The following is an 18599-nucleotide window of genomic DNA, read 5'->3' on the forward strand; positions in this document are numbered from 1 at the left end:
TCGGAGTTAGGCAGATTTTTGGGTAAAAGGAGTCGGAGTTGGAGTGGCTAAAAACACGTCGACTCTGACTCCAGTTTATGGTGGACAGTTTGAAATGAAATTATTAAAGTTAATTGAAAAAAGATTTAATGACAAACTGAGTTATTATTTTTATTTGTGGACTATATACATTAATAAATAGTTATTTTCTATTTTATTGACATATTAATAAATATAAGGGAGGAGGATGGATGTGATATTTGCCATTATTGATTAAACTGCTTCATTTAGTTACAATTTAGGTAAGCAGCAAGAACTCCCAAAATGAATGCCATTCTTAGGAAGCGAGCAGGAAAAGGAGCAATTATTGATCAAGCAACATGATGGGGGAAGTACATATTTGATGATATAGAGGTTGTTAGAATTAAGAACTTTTTTTAGAAGATGTAGATAACCCTAATGTTTCACTAACAGAAAGACTGTGGAAATCTTGCAGAACTGAAAACTCTTCTTTTTACACTGTATATAGCCACAAAAAAGCTACAATCTGAAGAATTAACAGGAGGCGAAAATGGAAGAATGTGATGTTTGTTCTTTCTGAAATGGAGGGTTTATTGCAGAAGGAATCATTTCTTCAATGAAGAAAAGAGAAACTATTTTGCTAGGCAATGAGATCTTGCTCAGTTCAATATATGTAAATCTAAATCACCGAATTTTGTTGGATAACGAAATAATTAAAAGCCATCTATGAACTGTCATTAAGAATGAAATTCTCAAAACAATTGAAGTATTCAAATCAAGATGGTCAAGCTGCAGACATTGCAACTGAGTCTCTATCATCGTCTTCCATTAATGATTTTTTGAGAAATATTTGGATAATACTGAAAAGGCTTAGGCAAAGCGAATGAAAATAAAGAATCAAGAGCCTTTAGATATAAAAACGATAAAATACAAACAAGATTTCTACACAGCCTTTGAAGAAATAGAGAAATATGATTGCTCTTGCAAGACACATTTTTTAGAATTTATAAAAATCTATTCTGAAAAGTTAAAAAAGTAGCCCTTAAAGTAACAGCTCTTCCTCCAACTCTAGTGGAAAGACTCATCTCAGCTCTGAAGTTCATCAAATTGGTTCTATGGTCCTTTATCAAAGAAGATCTTGCCGAAGCTATACTGTTTCTTAGAAATTCTAATGCCAGTTTTCCAAATGCTAATTAATATAAATAATTTCCTACGCCACCAGTTTTTTTTTTTTTTTTTTTTTTTTTTTGTCTGCAGCATCTATTACTTCTTTTATATTAAAAAAATAAGCTGCAATCCATGTGTATATGTTTACATAAATATAAGAGAGGCTGAGTCAGAATCTTTAAAATTCCAGGAAATGGAATCAGAGTCGAACATTTTCTCTATTGACTCCACAGCCCTGCTAGAAAGAGACACAAGTGACTGAATTAACTGGAGTTAGATGTTCTGGATGTAATTAGTATGAATTCTGCTGCTCAGCTGAAACTCCATATTTGTAGTTTCAATTACAATACTAGTTTCAATCCATCACAGCCCAAACAATAAAATATGAAAAAATTATAGATTCAAAGATTCATTAACTTATAATGCATACATCAAATGACAAGGTGTTATACAATGGTGAAATATAACAAGTCAAATGTGCCCTATACTATATTCTAATAGCAATCATAATTATCAGCAGAAATATTCATAAGTGATTTAGATACATGTTTCATTGTGTATGCACTGCTTTGGTGGACATAATAATTTATATTGTTTTGCTTTTTTAAAAATTGAATAACACTACAGAGTTCAAGTAGATATTTTTAATGTTTTATCATCTTCTGGAGGAGTAGTCTAAAATTTCAACAGGCTTCCTAAGGGAAATATGCCCAGGTTTATGTAACAAATGATGAAGACCACAAAATGCTTTGCAATTAGTTCTTAAATAATCACCAGAAACAACAGCCTAGGTGAACTAGTATTGTTTCATAATTTTTGCCATTCACTCTTTGAAAGGTAGAGGAAGTGCACTAGAAATGTATAATGCAGTATACATTTCATTATTACTTAAATTCATGTTAATTATGTTTTAAAGCAAAAATTTATTAATTAAATTTTATTTATGTTACTACCTCAGTTCTTGGAACATACCACCTACAGGCATTAGATACCAACACATACGACTTAAAAGTGCTTATACATTAACAGGGAAGGGGGGAATTAGGAATAGTTGTTAAGTTTTGGAGTTTATTTATTTATCAATTTATTTTGTCTCAGAAACTTTACAAAACTAATTTATTTGAGTATTAGAACTGATGCAACTTGTTTCTGTGTTATGCCAGTAAAACAAAACTGCATTGTGACAAAATACAGTACAGCAAATTTAAAAGATCCCTATGCACTGATTATAGTATGCAAGTTTTTCTTTACATTTTTTTAGAAGAGAAATAAATGTTTTAATAGTTAAATTAAGCCACAAACAGAAATCTATAAAATTTCCACAGATAAAAAGTAAGATTTGAGGGAAAGCATACATAATAATTTCTAATGGTGTAGGCAGAGATTTTGCTGTTCCTCTCAGTGCACACACCAAAAAATTTATAATGCAAAATGATACACAGCAAAATAAATCAAATTTCTTTGTGTGTATGTGTTTTTAGCAAAATTTTACCAACATTCTAAGGTATTCTTTTGTTTGCTTTTTTGTTAGTAAAATCACCAATGATATTCTAGAAGTTTGTTTCACTACTGCAATTGCTGTTCTGCAGATAAACAGTAAGTACAGTATTATTTCTTTTGTTTCACTTATTGTCAAGCTTTTTTTCTTCTCGTTATTAGCTCTTAAGTGCCTCCTAATGGATTATGTATTTAGAAAATTCCTCCTTTCTAGCTATGTCACTGATCATCCCAACATAATCAAAGTTGAAAAAAAAAATGTTTTCTCTGATTTAATAATAGTTTTTGGGTGATGTTTATATTTGCTTTGCATGCAATTACATGTTTTGCATGTAGTTACAAATTTTTTAAGTTTTCAGAAAGTGAACTTATATCAGTTGCTGTTTTCCCAATTTACTTAGAAATAAATGAGCTAAAAGAATGATTATGATGCATTTTCCACATAAATACAACTGGAAAAAAAAAGTGTATTTTTAATTTAAATTTATTTTTTAATCTAAATTTACCTTTACAGTTCAGTTTCTGCAAACCTTAAGAATTGCAAAAAAAACTTATGCCCTGCAGAAGAAATACAGCATCACACAAAAACAAAAGAATGTAAGGTATATTTTAATTTTATAACAGTTACTTTAATTTTGAAACCCTTTCCTACCAATTCTTGTTTCCATTTACAACTCCCTACCAGAATGAGTTTTTAGAATCGCGTTGAATGCAAATGAGTTAGAAGTATTTAAGGAAGGTTCAACTAACTTCGATAGAGAATGCTAGGAGTCCTTAGTGGCTCATATTTGCCTTCTGGCTAAGTCACTCTTGAAGTTACGCTCAGCCGTATTATACATGCCTATTAATATTTGCCAGCTAGTTTAATTTATGGGCCAAACTATGTTAGATAATTGTGTATAGATTCAGCTAAGCCTCGTTTAGTTAATTATAGTTTAGTTCTTACTTCTTATTCTGATTTAAAGAGTCAATTACTGAATACAGAAAGCCTGAGTAGAGGCTTTCCTCTAAGCCCAAGAAGGGCCTGTTGTTCTTATTTGAGCGAATAAAAGGGTATTTTGACCCCTCTTGGGTCTAAGTTGTTCTGAAATCATCGAAAAGTCACTACATTCAATAGGTTCCTCAACTTTTCATCATAGACAAAGGGTGAGGAGCACTACAAGGAATCCAATCAAAATAATGCTTGCTTTGACTGCCAGTTTATTAGTGTGATTTCACATGTATGGAGGAAAAAATCAGTATTTTTTAAACACTGTTTATGCAATCATTTATTTTTTTTAAACCACTTCATACTAACTTATATATGTTTTAGAACCAAATGCAGCACTACCCTATTTCAGTGGTTGAAATAATGAATTTTCAGATATATGACTATTGCCGAAAACCAGAAGTTAATTATAAGACCTCTAATATAATGCATTTGAAACAAATGGTGATTCTTCCTTCAAGTGTCAAAGGTATAAATTCTATGAAAAATATTTTATAGGATATATAGACTTATTTTAGTATATTTATTGTTAAAGATATAAATATTTGACACTCATAACATTGGATGTGACAAGGGATTTTTTAATATAAAAAATGGAATATAGTTTTATGACTCAATAAATAGCAGTTTAAAAAAATACAAATTGATTTTTACAATGTATGGTTTATTTTGTTATAAATAAAAAAATTAAATATGATTCATTAAAAAAATTTCACAAGAAATTAAATGTGGAAAAGAAATCAGAGTGCAAAAAGTAAAAGAAAAAAAAGTTTTGAACAAAAAATTACATTATGCAAAATTTGAAAAGAATACAGATTCACAGGATTACCATAGCATGCCCATATGAGGATCTTTTAGCATTGTGCCTACCCGTTTGGGCAGCAGCAATTACATAGCATTGTGATTCTATTGCTCTACTTCTTAGGAGAGGCTGAAAATTAAAGCAAAATACAAAACATATCACAAAAATTAATATTCAACACATAGTAATAAATACATACAGAACAAATAGATTGAATATAAGTGGCTTCCCTAAAATTTTACTTCATGCTGTTGGCTCAGGTGGTTTCCTTCTAATTTCATGGCAAATTTCTGCTATTCAAAAAGCTTTGATACTTGCTGGTACGCTGGTGTTGGCACAAAGTATAAACCATGGAGCTCCCATTATTTTTCTGAGAAAATTATTTTGAAAAATTTGAAGCTTTAAATAGTCAGATTTTGAAGCCGTGCACCAAGTTGGCGATGCAAAAGTTAATATTGGGCAAAGAATGGAGGTGTAGATCAGTCTTTTCCTAGCAAGGTCTAGCATTGATGTTGAGATAAGGATGGTATTCAGTTTCCAGGACACACCAGTTGCTTTGCCAATGGCTGTAGTAACATAGGGATTCCAACTGAGGGTGTAGTTGAATTTTAGACTTAAGTAGGCCTTTGTGACTTTATTGTTAAAGATATAAATAATAGTCACTAAGTCACTGCTATTACTAATAAATAAGTGGATAATTAATACCATATCTTGGGTGACATCGAGAGTGGCGAGTTTAAAAATAAGTCTGTTATGCCAGATGTAGTCAAAAGTTTTGGCCACGTTCAGCATAAGGAAAGAAGTGGTTTGGTGTTTGTGTATAGCTGAACTGGTGAATTCGACAATATGCACAGGTTGCACGGTGGTCGAAAGGCCTTTGCAGAATCCGAACTGCTGATCAGGCAGTGAGCTACTTGGCCTTCAGGCTTTATAATGAGGTAATCACTAGAAGCTGCACTTTATTCCTTTCTGGTTTATAGGCCTCAACTACTACTCCTGGCTATGTGTCTTTCAATCTCCTCATTGATATAGCCCTAGCCTCATCCCCTTTTCATAGCTAGCTAAATGCTAGGCCATTTTGCACTTAGCTGCATAGTTTGCTATCCTCTTTTACTAAGCATGCCAATACTAAACATTTAGTTTGCAGCAGATGTTTGATCAGGCTTCCTACTAACTTATTGCAGATGGGTCTAGCCAAACTTCTACAGGGGTTATACCTAGGACTTCTAGTACCTAGGTACCTTTTCTTTAAAGGCATATTTGGCCTTTCATAGAATGGCCTGATTTTATCAAATTTGCTTTTAATCTTGTAATTCTCCTTCCCTTTTAGCTAAACTACAGCAGCTCTTTTATGCTCAATTATTGAAATGTATTTAAACCTGGAATAATTTTCTAACTTATGGCCTGCAATGACAAAAATAGATAATACCAGTTTAACTCCTTGGGTTGCATGGCCACCTTTATCCAATCACCAGATTTTTTTGTCACTTGGTATATATAAGTTTATAATACTACACAAGCTTATAATAAAATATTTTGCTTTCTTACTTTCTTTAACAATGTAAATATTATGAGTGAAAGTTTATGATAACAGAGACTAAAATAAATAATTATACAAATTTAGCTAATAAATGCAGTTTAAATACAGATCTTTATGAGCAGATTCAAAAAGCAATACTACTCAGAGGGTTAAACAATTATTTTTTTTACACATGTTTTTCTTTTATTATCTACATTTTTCTTCACAGCCTTTGGTGATCAACAGCTTGCTTATCTGACTGTATATTTTACTGGTGAGCAAACATTCCATCACCTCTGCCATTTTCCTGCAAACATTCCATACTGACTGTCATACCTACAGACCCAGGTTCAAATCTTGAAGCTGGCACAGATATGCCTGTAAGATTAAAGTGTCTGTACTGCAAAGGGGCACTGAGAATACATGGCAAGATGAAATCATCTCAGCAGTTTAGTAGTAGGGAAAAGGAATAAATCTGAGAAGAAATAACACCATTATTAGTAAATCTAATGAAAATTCACTGCACAATACTAGTATTACAAATCAACATGCAAGTTCTTCTGTTCCAACATGCAGATTACAACTTAAAAGGGATAATGGAAGGAAGAACTATCACTACAGTTGATAAGTTCAAGCATGTATGTATTTGCCCAATGACTTACGATTACATTGAACACTTTACAAGAACAGATTATGAAAACTCTGATTTACATTTGAATGCCTCTGGTTAATTAACAAATTAATTGGTGATTCACATTACCTTTGTATTACAGCTTTTGATACAATATAAAAATATTACTGAAATCAAGATACCTAAAGAGCATTATTGAATGTGTAACTAATTCCCAAAATTGTATTTTCAACTTCCTACATGAACTTGATCATTATATATTGCTAATGTTTCATAAACCTTAGCTACATGAAAAAACAAATATTGTTATTTTAAGCTACATAAGAGTCTGAAAGATGGCTAAATTTTGCCAGCATTGCTTCTCCTTAGATAAGTTTCTAAAAGAAGTGCTGGCAAGGATTAAGTAAGATACACAGATCTGTACTTTTTCACAAAGATGGACAGATATAATTCACGGAATGTGATATAAATAATTATTTAAAAATTTTGTAAGTAATAAACACAGTAATGCTTCTGAGATAGAGATTTCTATCGAAGTGACTAGTACTTAGGATAGGACTAGATCAGATTATTTAGATTTTGGTAAAGTCCATTAAGGCTATCTGCATAAGAGGAGAGCTTCCTTCATAAAAAGATTTTTTTCAATGGAAACTGGCTTGTATTCATATTATGCATAAGAAATTTTTTTTAAAAAACCACCAACTGAACCAATCTGTTAGCTAAGATTTGAGCTCCGGTTAATCCATATTCCTCCACTGACTGAAAAGAAAAACTTAGCATGCCTAAGATTTACTTACCTGATATATAAAGATCATATTACAGTACAAAGTCTTTAATCCGGACTCGTTGGGACTTCGGCGATTCCGGATTAGGGTTTTTTCTGGATTATAGATCATCAATTTAAATCTGGTAAGATGGCATGCAGAAATTATAAAATTAAAAATATGAAAATGTAATTTATGAAATAAAGAGCAATTATGATTTAAAAGGCATCAAAATTTTTATATATATATAAAGCTTAATTTTATTTGTTTACTTTATTAAACATTTCTTTCAATGGAAGTTGTATAAGTTGCTTTGTTTCATGTGCTAATACTTTATCTTTAATTCAACAAACAGACATAATTTCTTGTTCAGTTACAAAGTTCCACTGTTCACGTCCTGTAATTGCTGTGCTGAGAATACCGACTAACTAGTCAATCAAAATTTTTTCATTTTCACTAACTTCTCTGTCACTTTCTTCTTGCCTTTATCCATTTTTTTGCAGCAATTCCACTTTTTGTTTGATGGACATGGAAACATGCTTCCGCTTTGTAGATCCTCTGGCATCTCCAGAATCGGAAACTCTTTTTGACATAATCGAAAGTTCACGCTTACTTTTTATAAAATTGCTCTAATAGTCGGCAAAAAATAATAAGCCGGATCCAATTAGAAGATTAAGGAACAACACAATCTACTACATTAACTGAAATAGATAATTAGATAATTTTAGCCTAGCTTATACCAGCCATTATACATTAAACGCACATGCATAAATGTATTATGCACATTCGTAAAGGTATTATGCGCATGAGTTAACACTATGCATGCGCAGAAAGTTTGTAGCTTTGAGGTCCGGATTATAGATCATTCTGGATTATGGATGTCCGGATTAAAGACTTTGTACTGTATCAATAGGATAGCTAAAACTGCATTATTAATACATGTGATATGTAATGCATATTGCTCAAAATGTGACAAGTATTACAACTAAAATTTTAACAAATTTACAGAATTTTAATCTCCTGTATTTTCTTTAACATACATCCCTCTTATATGCACTGAAACGTGTGCTTTATTTTCTGTTGAATAATATTATAACTTTAAAAGTAATTCAGCCCCCCCCCAAAAAAAGCTGAAAGCTTTCAAATTTCATATTAAGCCCAAAGTATGCCAAAGGAGTGGCATTTTCCCCCATTTACATACACATTTTGAGAGCATTTAAGTTAATGTTCCTTTAAAAAAATTTAAAAACAGTCTAGCTTTAGAATTAATGATAGCCAGTCTTGTGTGCTGGAGATAATTTTTTTTTTTTTTTTTTCCTGTACAGTGTTGCCATTGCTTGCTTTGAAATCATTGAGTTTGTTAATCAAAAATTTGTTAAAGTTTTTCAAAATATGAAATAGACAATAAAAATAATTCAAAATTCAGGCATCCAGGTGTCTATGTTTAGGTGACGGATTACATTATTCAAAATTTTAAAGCTCTAGGTACCGTCGTTTTTTCACAATGCAAGAATCATACATATACTCACGCATATTTTTCATTATTTAATTTTTTTAAATATAACACAGGGTAATAATAACTGGTGGCAACAATTTAAAAAGTGATTCGCCGTTTATTGTGAAATGCCATTTCGAGACTAATTGCCCTTCTAGGCTACTGCCCCTTTGGGCTAATAAACCAGATGTATAATTTTAAGCTAAATAAATCTTTCCTTAAATTTATTTTCCCATTTTAACTACAAGATCTATGCTTGTTGAAAACGAAATGTGTGTGTTTATGATATATTTACAATATATGTAAAGATAGTAAAACAGAAATGTCACTGCTTTGTATACTTGCACTTTTGCTAATACTCTTGCTTCTACTTTTAACAATTTCTTTTAAGGGATTTATATTTTGTAGATTTAAAAACACATTTTTTGTTGTGAAATATTACAACTTTGTAAATAATAACATATAAAACATAAAGGGTAATAAGTGTAAATATATGTTTAAGCTAAAAAAAAAAAAAAAACTACAATTCTTAATAAAAATTTTTAACTTAAACTGAGTGGCATGCCTTTCTTTATCTAGTCATGACATTTTCTGTCAGTTAAAATATTCTGTTTGCTATTTTTTTAACATTCTTTAATGATATAAATATCATTGTAATGAACAGAAGTCTATAGAAACAGAGACTAAAACATGTAATTATATGAATTAAGCTAATAAATTCCGTTTAAATACAGTTCTTCATGAGTAGACTCAAAAAAGAAAAAAAAAATATGCCACTCAAAGGGTCAATAAAATAAAACTTATTAAGTTCACAATCCACTAAATGTTTCACAACATTTCTCTCAAAAAATATTTTAAATCTTGAATTTTGATTAATCAGAATTCAGAAGTTTAAGAACATAAAATGTTTCATATATTTCACATCATTAATGAATAAATTTCTATAATATTTTATAATACCTAAAATGCTATTACGTACACATATAATTCGGTCAGCAGAAATACAATAAAGCTTATCATATAAGCATAACATCCATTAACTAACCTCCCAATGAGCCATGCCTGTTGTCTGGGTAAATGCTGATGGATATGTTAGAATTTCAGCTCCAGCTTTGGTCAGCGATAATGAAAACTCAGGAAAGCGTAGATCATAGCACTTTCAATATAAAATGTAAGGAAGATATATCTTATCACTCAGAAAAGAGCAAACTTCAAGAAAAAATTTATATGAAATATTTCTTAATGACTTTTATTACACTGTAAGAAATTTTCTTTTTCTTTACCAGATGCCTTGATGGTATAATTGGAATCATATCTGACTAACAATCAGGAAGTCTGGAGTTCGAATCCAGTGAGGTCATAGCTTGCTTTTTCATGCTTTCTGCTCCAAAAATTTTAGACGACTTTACAAATAGTGCCCAAACTAAAATGCGATGAACGATAATTCCTCAGTGCCCCAGATTTGGCAACTGAGGGTCCCCTCCTCCTCATCTGCCCTTTAAATGGGGGAGAATGTAAAGAATTTTCTTCTTCCTTACCACATGTTTTCAAGGAGCAGTCGGTGCTGATATACTTGAAGTAAGCATAATGAAGAGATGAACATGTATTTTCAATCCTATTTCTGCATATTCTATTCCCCAAAACCCATCAAGGTTATTTTTTTACTTTTTCTTAGCTATATGCAGTGATTTATGCATAAGAAAATTATGAAACATGCAAATAAGAATTTTTAAAAATTGAGAATTTAACAGTAAAAGTAACACATTAGAATTTGAAAGATGGAACATCATATATAAAAGTGCCATTATAAAGGATACAATACCTAAACCAACTTTTCCAATAGGAGTATTGACAGGTGGTAAAATTTCTCTCCCTTGAATTGTATAATCAGATTCTCTCAGCCTTACACCCCCAGCAACATCAATGTCAAACAAATGAATTTTACGATATACAGACACAATTTCTCCTGCAGAATTTATGATTATATGAGAATTATAAACTCTTTTTTCATCAGCATTTAGGCTCTAAAGAAAGGAAAAAAAAAAAAAAGCTAAAGTAAATGTAATTAAAATATGTGGTTATAACAAGCGTAAAAAAGTTAAAAAGTTTAGTTATAAAAATTATCTTGAATTTCCCTTCATTCTTAAAAAGTCCTCTTCAAATAGATGATTGTTTCTTATGCGCTTTCAGAATTTTTTCATCAGTGTGTCTTAATTACTTCAGAAAGACTGAGTGAATTGCATTTTGCTATGTTTAATTATTCAGAAAATTCTTGAATTTAAAATTTACCTTGAATGTTTCACAATGCCCATTCTGTAAGAGGCCATTTTTATCTTGCTTCATAAATCAATTCAGTATTAGACTCTTAGTTTAATTATTTCAAAAAGATTACATTTTGTCATATTTTACATCATTATAATACAATCCTTATGTTCATCGGGCAAATAAAGTATTTTAACATAATCCATACTCTTTGAAAAAAAATTATAAAACCAAGATAATAATTCATTACAGTCAAAAAACTGTTACAATCTAAATAATAAGAATGTTAATTTTAAAAAATTTAAATTTTGAACATAATTTAAATAATGTATTGTTAAAAAAATCATCAAATTTCTTATTCCCTTTTTTACATATTGAAACTTTTTAACAAATGCTGATAAGTACGAAACAATTTAAACAATTAATATCTCTCTACATATATATAAATTACAAAACAAGTCTTTTGAAAACAAAATATAAACATGCCTAGTATTTTCGCACATTAAGCTGCAGAAAAATTATTATTAAAGACATAAAGTAAGAAACTTTGAACTAATATTTCACAAAGACCAGAAATTGAAATTCATAATTAATAAATTTCAAATAATCATATAAATGCAACAAAGAATTTAAAAATGTTAAAACCAAAACATTTCAAACAAGAAAAACCCCATTTCCAAAAATTAATTAAATTTAAAGAAAAATGAAAAAAAAAAAAAAAAAAAAAAAAAAAAAAACTGAAGAGGAATTCAATCAACCTCAATGCCACTTCATCAGGGGAAGGAACATTGAAATTAATTGAAATCTCTCTTTCAAAATCCTTGCTTTTTTGTATGCAGAATTAGCCGATGAAACATTTCAGTGTATTTTAATTATAACAGTTCACCTGAAAGTTCTGGCCCTTCCCCAAATCAAGGAAAAAACAAAGTAAATACTAATTTGAACAAAGAGAATTCTATTTTATTAAAAGAATTGAAAATGAGGGGGAAAAATAATCCAATGAATTAAGATGTGAATGAATTCATAAAACATAGTTGAAAAAACGTAATTAGAATACACGAAAAGTAATTAATTTTCGATCTCTCTCATTAGACACCAGTCTAAACTTTGAGATGCGAAACTTTAAGTGATGTACAGGTTTGCCATTTTGGCTTCATTAGTGAAACTAAAAAACCTTGGCCAGAAAGTCATCACTCAAAAAGCTAAAATCTTGTATGAAATATGTAATTTTGAAACCAAAAGAAAAACTATTTAATACCAAAAGAAAAACTATTTAACTATAAATATTTCAATGAAAATTAATTTTTATTTTTTAGTCAAAGAAAAAGATTGCAAATTAATTGAATGAAATTTAAGTAAATACTTACTCTTGTAAAACAAAAATGGGAATAAATAATATTATTTAGCATAAAACTTTAATTAAATTCTAAAATCAATTAATCCTTATAAAAGACTAAAAAAGTTGCCCAAAAAGTGATCAAATAGTTTTTAAATTGCTTTATAGATATGAGTAAAAAAAAACTATAAGGTTGAATTTTAGTTTTTAAATTTTGTAATTTAAAATTACAGAAAAAAGTTGAAAACGGAAGTAAAGGAACTATGTTATGTTAGAAAAGTAAAAAGTCTTCATGTCATGGGCTTCTCATGACGACTTTGAATATAGTATATAAGGCCATGGTTAGTAACAGAATAGTAATTAAAAAAAAAAAAAAACTATATACACTTTTAAACATATTTCTTTATCCTTCTCTTTTGAAGCATTCAGATAAAAAATGCATACTTTTAAAAAGTATTATAGGACTACTCCAGATTTCTTTAATATACTATTACTGAATTTTAAAAGAATTTCATTTTCTTTTAAAATTTTGATGAGAATTTCTTTTTGTGTTTCTATTTCAGTGCTAACTTTTTTTAATTCTACTAATTTGGTTAAAAATAGTATTTGCAATAAATTTTTAAGTATAAAAATTAAAATCTTTTCATTTATCAAAAAGTTTCATTTCCTTTAGTTTATGAATACTTAGATTAAGATAACCTATTTCTGTTCAGTTTTAATTTGTTATTTGGTTATATGTTGCTGTTTTCGACAAGATTAAAATTATTGAAAGTAATAATGTCATCAATGTATCTATAAGTGTGTTCAAATTTATTAAAATTGTTATCAGAAAGGCTTTTGAGGAATTTGAATTCTTTAGAAATTAGAAATAGTTTACAAATATGAGTGGAATATTAACTTCCCATTGGAACTCCTTGTGTTCGCACGTAAAGAAAGTTTGAATGTTTAATATAGTTATTGTAATGCGAATAATGTAAAAATTCTTTTCATTTTTGTAAATCCAGTACATTAAGTATTTCAGGAAAAAATTCTGTCATTTCTATAAGACTTTCATAGATTTCTTGGAGTGGCAGGGTCGTGTAGAGGTTTTCAAAGTCATAGCAGTTAATTTTGTAAATTTTAAGATTTTTAACTTTTTCAATGATTTTCATGTTGCTGTAAATAATCCAGCAGAAGTTTTTGTCTTCTTTAATTTGTTTAAAAACTGCTTTACAAACAGTCTTGAGTAGATTGATAAAAATATTATCAAAATTCTTCTTGAAGTTTCTGATACTATTAGCAATAAATATAAATTTTACAGGATTTTTTTTGAAATTTTGGTAAGGCATAAAGATTGGCAAATCTGTTATTTGTAGTGAAGAGAGAAATTCTCCATTTTTTGTGAAAGGCAGAAATTGTGTTAATAACAGTTCTTTCTTTATTTTTGCAAATACTATAGGCAGTATGATTTGTTAGTTCATTTTCAATTATATCAGTGCAGAATTTTTTCATAAAATACTGAAATTATAGTTTGCTTTATCAATTTTAGTTATGGTAAACTGCTTTTCTAATTGTGAGAACTTTAGAAGTAAATTTTTACAGTTTTTAATTCCTTTAAATTCTTGAATTTTCTCAATTTTCTTTTTGCTTTGAGTAATAATGTCATTTTTCCATTCTTTAACTAGATGTGAAGGCAAACTAAGTTGAGAACTAACTTTCAAAATGAAATTATCAATATCTATAGAAATACTTTCTATGCAATGTAATTTATTAATGAATTTAATAGGTCTAAATTTCGTTCCTTTTTTCCATATGCACTCTAATCTCTTGATCTTGAATAATATCCAGATTTCCTGTTATAATATGCTTGTGCTTTTCGTCAGCAAATGGCAGAAATTTTTCTTCATCACATAATCATGGTGCTGCAAAATCTTCTTCATTATGGTTAGAAATTAAAACTGCTTAGTTTTTTTGTTGTACCGTAATTTCGCGTATATAAGTCGCGGCTTATACGTGTTTAAAAGTTGAAAATTTAGGTCTGCAGGTTATCTGCTGGAGTGGCGCATCTGAGAGAATTTTATTTCCCCTCTGCCCTTAAAACTTTGCTCGTTCATATCTAAGTTATGCACAAACAAAACGGTAAGCATTTGCTGCAATATTCTAGCCTCAGATTGCTCTAAGGCAGCGCAGTAAGTTCAAACTCGCCTAAATAAGGTAGGTATCTTGAAGTTGTCAAGTGCTGCATTCATTCTTACATGTTTTTACTGCTTTATAGCTTGCTTTTTGTCTGCCTTATCATTCACGCTTTAAAATATCATTATTATTATGGCTCTTACTCGAAGAAAAAAGTTATACAGCTGGCTTTTAAGCTTTCAGCAGTGAAGAAAGCAATCAAAATTAGAAATCGTGCTGCGGCTAAAGAATTTCAACTTGACAAGTGATGCATTCTGCAGTGGAAATCTGAACAAGAAGAATTAGAGAAAATGCCTAAGGATAAAAGATCTCGTCGAAATGGTGTCATAGCCTGGCCTGTTTTGGAAGACAATTTAGAGAAATGGACAATAGAGCAGTGAGAACGTGGATTATCAGTATCAACAGTTACAACTCGCCTTCAAGCAAAGATAATTTCTTGACAAATGGGCATTAAAAATTTTATTGGAAGACCTAACTGGTGTTTCAGGTTCATGAAGCGAAAGAAATTATCTGTCAGGACCAAAACAACAGTTGGGCAAAAGCTTCCCATGGACTGTATTGAAAAAAGACATCTTTTTGAGGGTACAAATCTAAGAAAATTACAGAACAAAATTTAAAAAGGGGGCGAAGAAGAAATATGGATTAAGTGTCCGTTACTTTTGATTGTCCTCCGAGCAGAATTGTTCATTCAATAGGTGAAAAAACTATTTCAACCGGGAATGAAAAGACTTATTTTACTTAGTGTTTTGGGCTGTGCTGCCAATGTACAGAAGCCTTTGATAATTTTCAAAAGAAAAACTTTTCCGAAAGGAAACTTCCCTAAAGGAGTTATTATTTGAGCCAACGAAAAAGGATGGATGTGCGAAGAAGTAATGTTTTGGCTGAGAGAAAATTTATCAAAAAAGGAAAGGTGCTTTTTTCCACCCCTGAGGACTCATTGATCCGGATTCAATGTGATCCCATTTAGTGGTTACGATAAGCTCTGAAGCAAAAAACTTAGCGCCGATGTCTCAGAATACCAGGTGGGCTCAGAAAAATTTTACAGCTGCTGGATCTCACTATCAATAGAATTTTCAAACATAAACTATGAAAGCAGTGGGAGGAATGGATGCAAAGTGGACTCCATTCCTTCACAAATTACAGACGAATGAGAAAAGCTTTGTATGAGGAGGCTGCCTTATGGGTCGATAAATCATGGCAATCGGTCCGAGCTGATACGATGGTGTCAGCTTTCATTAAATCAGAAATCATCGAAAAAAAAATGAAAGTGAAGATAATGATGTTGAAAGAAGTGATTTAGAACAGAATGATGAAACTGACCTTAATGGTCATTTGCTAAATTTATTTAATTCTGACATCGATGAGTCAGACTTTGAAGGTTTTTGTATAAATAAATGCAGTATAATTTAATTAAAAATTATATTTTTTTATCTAATTTACATATCCTTTTCATAATATTGTAATTTATGGTGGTACCCATAAAAATAATATCTATTAGAAATCATCAGAATTCGTTTTTTTTGGGGGGGGGACAAATTTAAGGTAAGATATTTCTTCCTTATTTATTTATATATTAGTGATTAAATTTATCTTGTAAATGTTACAAAATGTTATTGATGATGATTACATCAATATGGCAGGGAATTGCTGAATAAATGAATATTAAGTGCCATGTTTCGGAATGCTTTGCTGCGGCGTATACGACAGTGCGACTTATCTACTCAAAATTACGGTACTTGAAGCAAACCAAAATTTTAGACTTTATTGCAGGAAATGTTTGTTGTGCTTGTTTAAAAATCTTATGAAGTTGAAGATCATCATAATTTTTATATAGAAAGTTAATAGTACAGAATTTTTTTTTCTTTTTAATTTTTGGAAGAAGCACAGTTGAATTTGAATTTTATGAAATCAAGTGCTAAATCTTTAATGAGATTATTTCCTTTGAATTTACCTTTGACAAAATTTTGAATGATAATAAGATGTCTGTGAGGTAGGGAATGAAGGTAGTTAAGAATATTTTTCTTGAAATGTTGGTCTTCAAATAAATCTTGAGATTTTGACTGTAGTATTAAGAGAAGTTTTAACTTTTTTGCTACTTCCTCTGGTACCTCGAGGTTTTTTTTTTTTTTTTTTTTTCCCTAAAAAGACTGAATTGTTTGTAAAGGGTAGCATAAAATGCAGATTTACTATTAATACAAGAGTTTAATTCACAGGGATAAAGCGTTCTTAACTGCAAAACATATAGAGATTCCTTAAAAAGTCTATTTTTAAGATAAGGTACTATATCTAAACTTTCGATAGTATTATTATTAAAGTCGTGAATTTTAAAATGTTCAAGTTCTTTGGTAGTGGAATTATTAATATTTTTACTGTTTCAAAATGTTTTAATGCAAGATATATGGTTGTTAATTATAATATTAAGATTATTCCTATTTTGTCCTATGTAAACTAGATTTCAGATATTACATGTAATAGACTAAATGCAGTTAAATGTTTTTCTTAATGTCTGTTGTTTAGTTGCAGGAGGGTTCAGAGGAGTATCATTATGTCTACACGTTAATCAGTTGGAACTCTGATATTCCTTAATTTCAATATTATTTTTACGAGCAACATTTAAAAGTAATTAGGGTGCTAGCCTAAATTACAGTAAAGTTTATAGAGGAAAACTAAGCCTTGTCTTTGTGATGTTAGTTTTATTTCCTAAATTTGTAAAACTATTAAAATAGTATAAATGCTAATAGCTGCTTACTGTATTTCATAATTACAAAACAATTCTTTTGAAAACAAAATATAAGCATGCCTAGTATTTTTGTCTATAGTTTTTTTTTTTTTTTAATTACTATTCTATTACTAATCATGGCCTTATATATATTCAAAGTCGTCATGAGGAGCCCATTGTGTGAAGACTTTTTACTTTTCTAACATAGTTCCTTTACTTCCTTTTTCAACTTTTTTCTGTAATTTTAAATTACAAAATTTAAAAACTAAAATTCAACCTTATAGTTTTTTTTTACTCATATCTATAAAGCAATTTAAAAACTATTTGATCACTTTTTGGGCAACTTTTTTAGTCTTTTATAAGGATTAATTGATTTTAGAATTTAATTAAAGTTTTATGCTAAATAAGATTATTTATTCCCATTTTTGTTTTACAAGAGTAAGTATTTACTTAAATTTCATTCAATTAATATGCAATCTTTTCCCTTGACTAAAAAAAATAAATTTTCTTTGAAATATTTAAAAGTTCTTCTTTTGGTTTCAAAATTACATATTACATACATGAATTTAGCCTTTTGAGCGATTACTTTCTGGCCAAGGTTTTTCAGTTTCGCCATGAAGCCGAAATGGCAAACCTGTACTTCACTTAATGTTTCACATCTCATAGTTTAGACTGGTGTATAATGAGAGTGACTGAAGTTCTTAATTACTTTTTGTGTATTCTAATTATGTTTTTTTAGGAATTTTTTAATTAGGAAATGTTTTGGTTTTAACATTTTAAATTCTTTGTTGCATTTATATGATTATTTGAAATTTATTAATTATGAATTTCAATTTCTGGTCATTGTCTAATATTAGTTCTAAGTTTCTTACTTTATGTCTTTAATTATATCTATCTATATATATATTTACTAAAGAAATATTGATTTTATTATCTCCTAAGATTAATTTTAGTAGAATTATCTTAAAAGAGTGAATCCATAGTTAGTAAGTTTAATTCCGAAAATTCTTTTAAAGTAACTTGAATGTAAATTGTTAAAAATGTTTAATGGGGACTTAAATTAAATCATGAATAACAAAATTTCAATTGTAAAAAGAAATTAAATTAATAGCAAGTAGTTAAATTAAAAGCAAGTAATCATTGCCATTGATCAGAAATTAGTTAACTTTTCAAGGGAAACAAACCAACTTCCGTTCAATGAACAATAATTAAGAAATAAATATGAAGGTGTTTTGTCCTTTACTCAA

General features: G+C 29.5%; 1 protein-coding gene across 5 annotated transcripts in view; it reads right to left on the reverse strand.

Moving 5' to 3' along the window:
- The window catches only part of NitFhit (ntrilase and fragile histidine triad fusion protein NitFhit), a 78180-nt gene that overhangs the window by 14905 nt on the left and 44676 nt on the right, over positions 1–18599 (reverse strand). For 4 of the 5 annotated variants that reach the window (XM_085824337.1, XM_035363695.2, XM_035363697.2 and 1 more), the window contains 3 exons: positions 10681–10887; positions 9909–10019; positions 4482–4583 (listed from right to left, as the gene is read on the reverse strand). In XM_085824337.1, the coding sequence (XP_085680463.1) occupies positions 4482–4583; positions 9909–10019; positions 10681–10887 (420 nt within the window). The remainder of the gene's footprint in view (positions 1–4481; positions 4584–9908; positions 10020–10680; positions 10888–18599) is intronic. The other variant, XM_035363696.2, reaches the window with a different exon arrangement.

Source organism: Stegodyphus dumicola, chromosome 1 (assembly GCF_044657685.1).
Source record: "Stegodyphus dumicola isolate Sdum_Otavi_A_Nest chromosome 1, ASM4465768v1".
NCBI lineage: Eukaryota > Metazoa > Arthropoda > Arachnida > Araneae > Eresidae > Stegodyphus > Stegodyphus dumicola.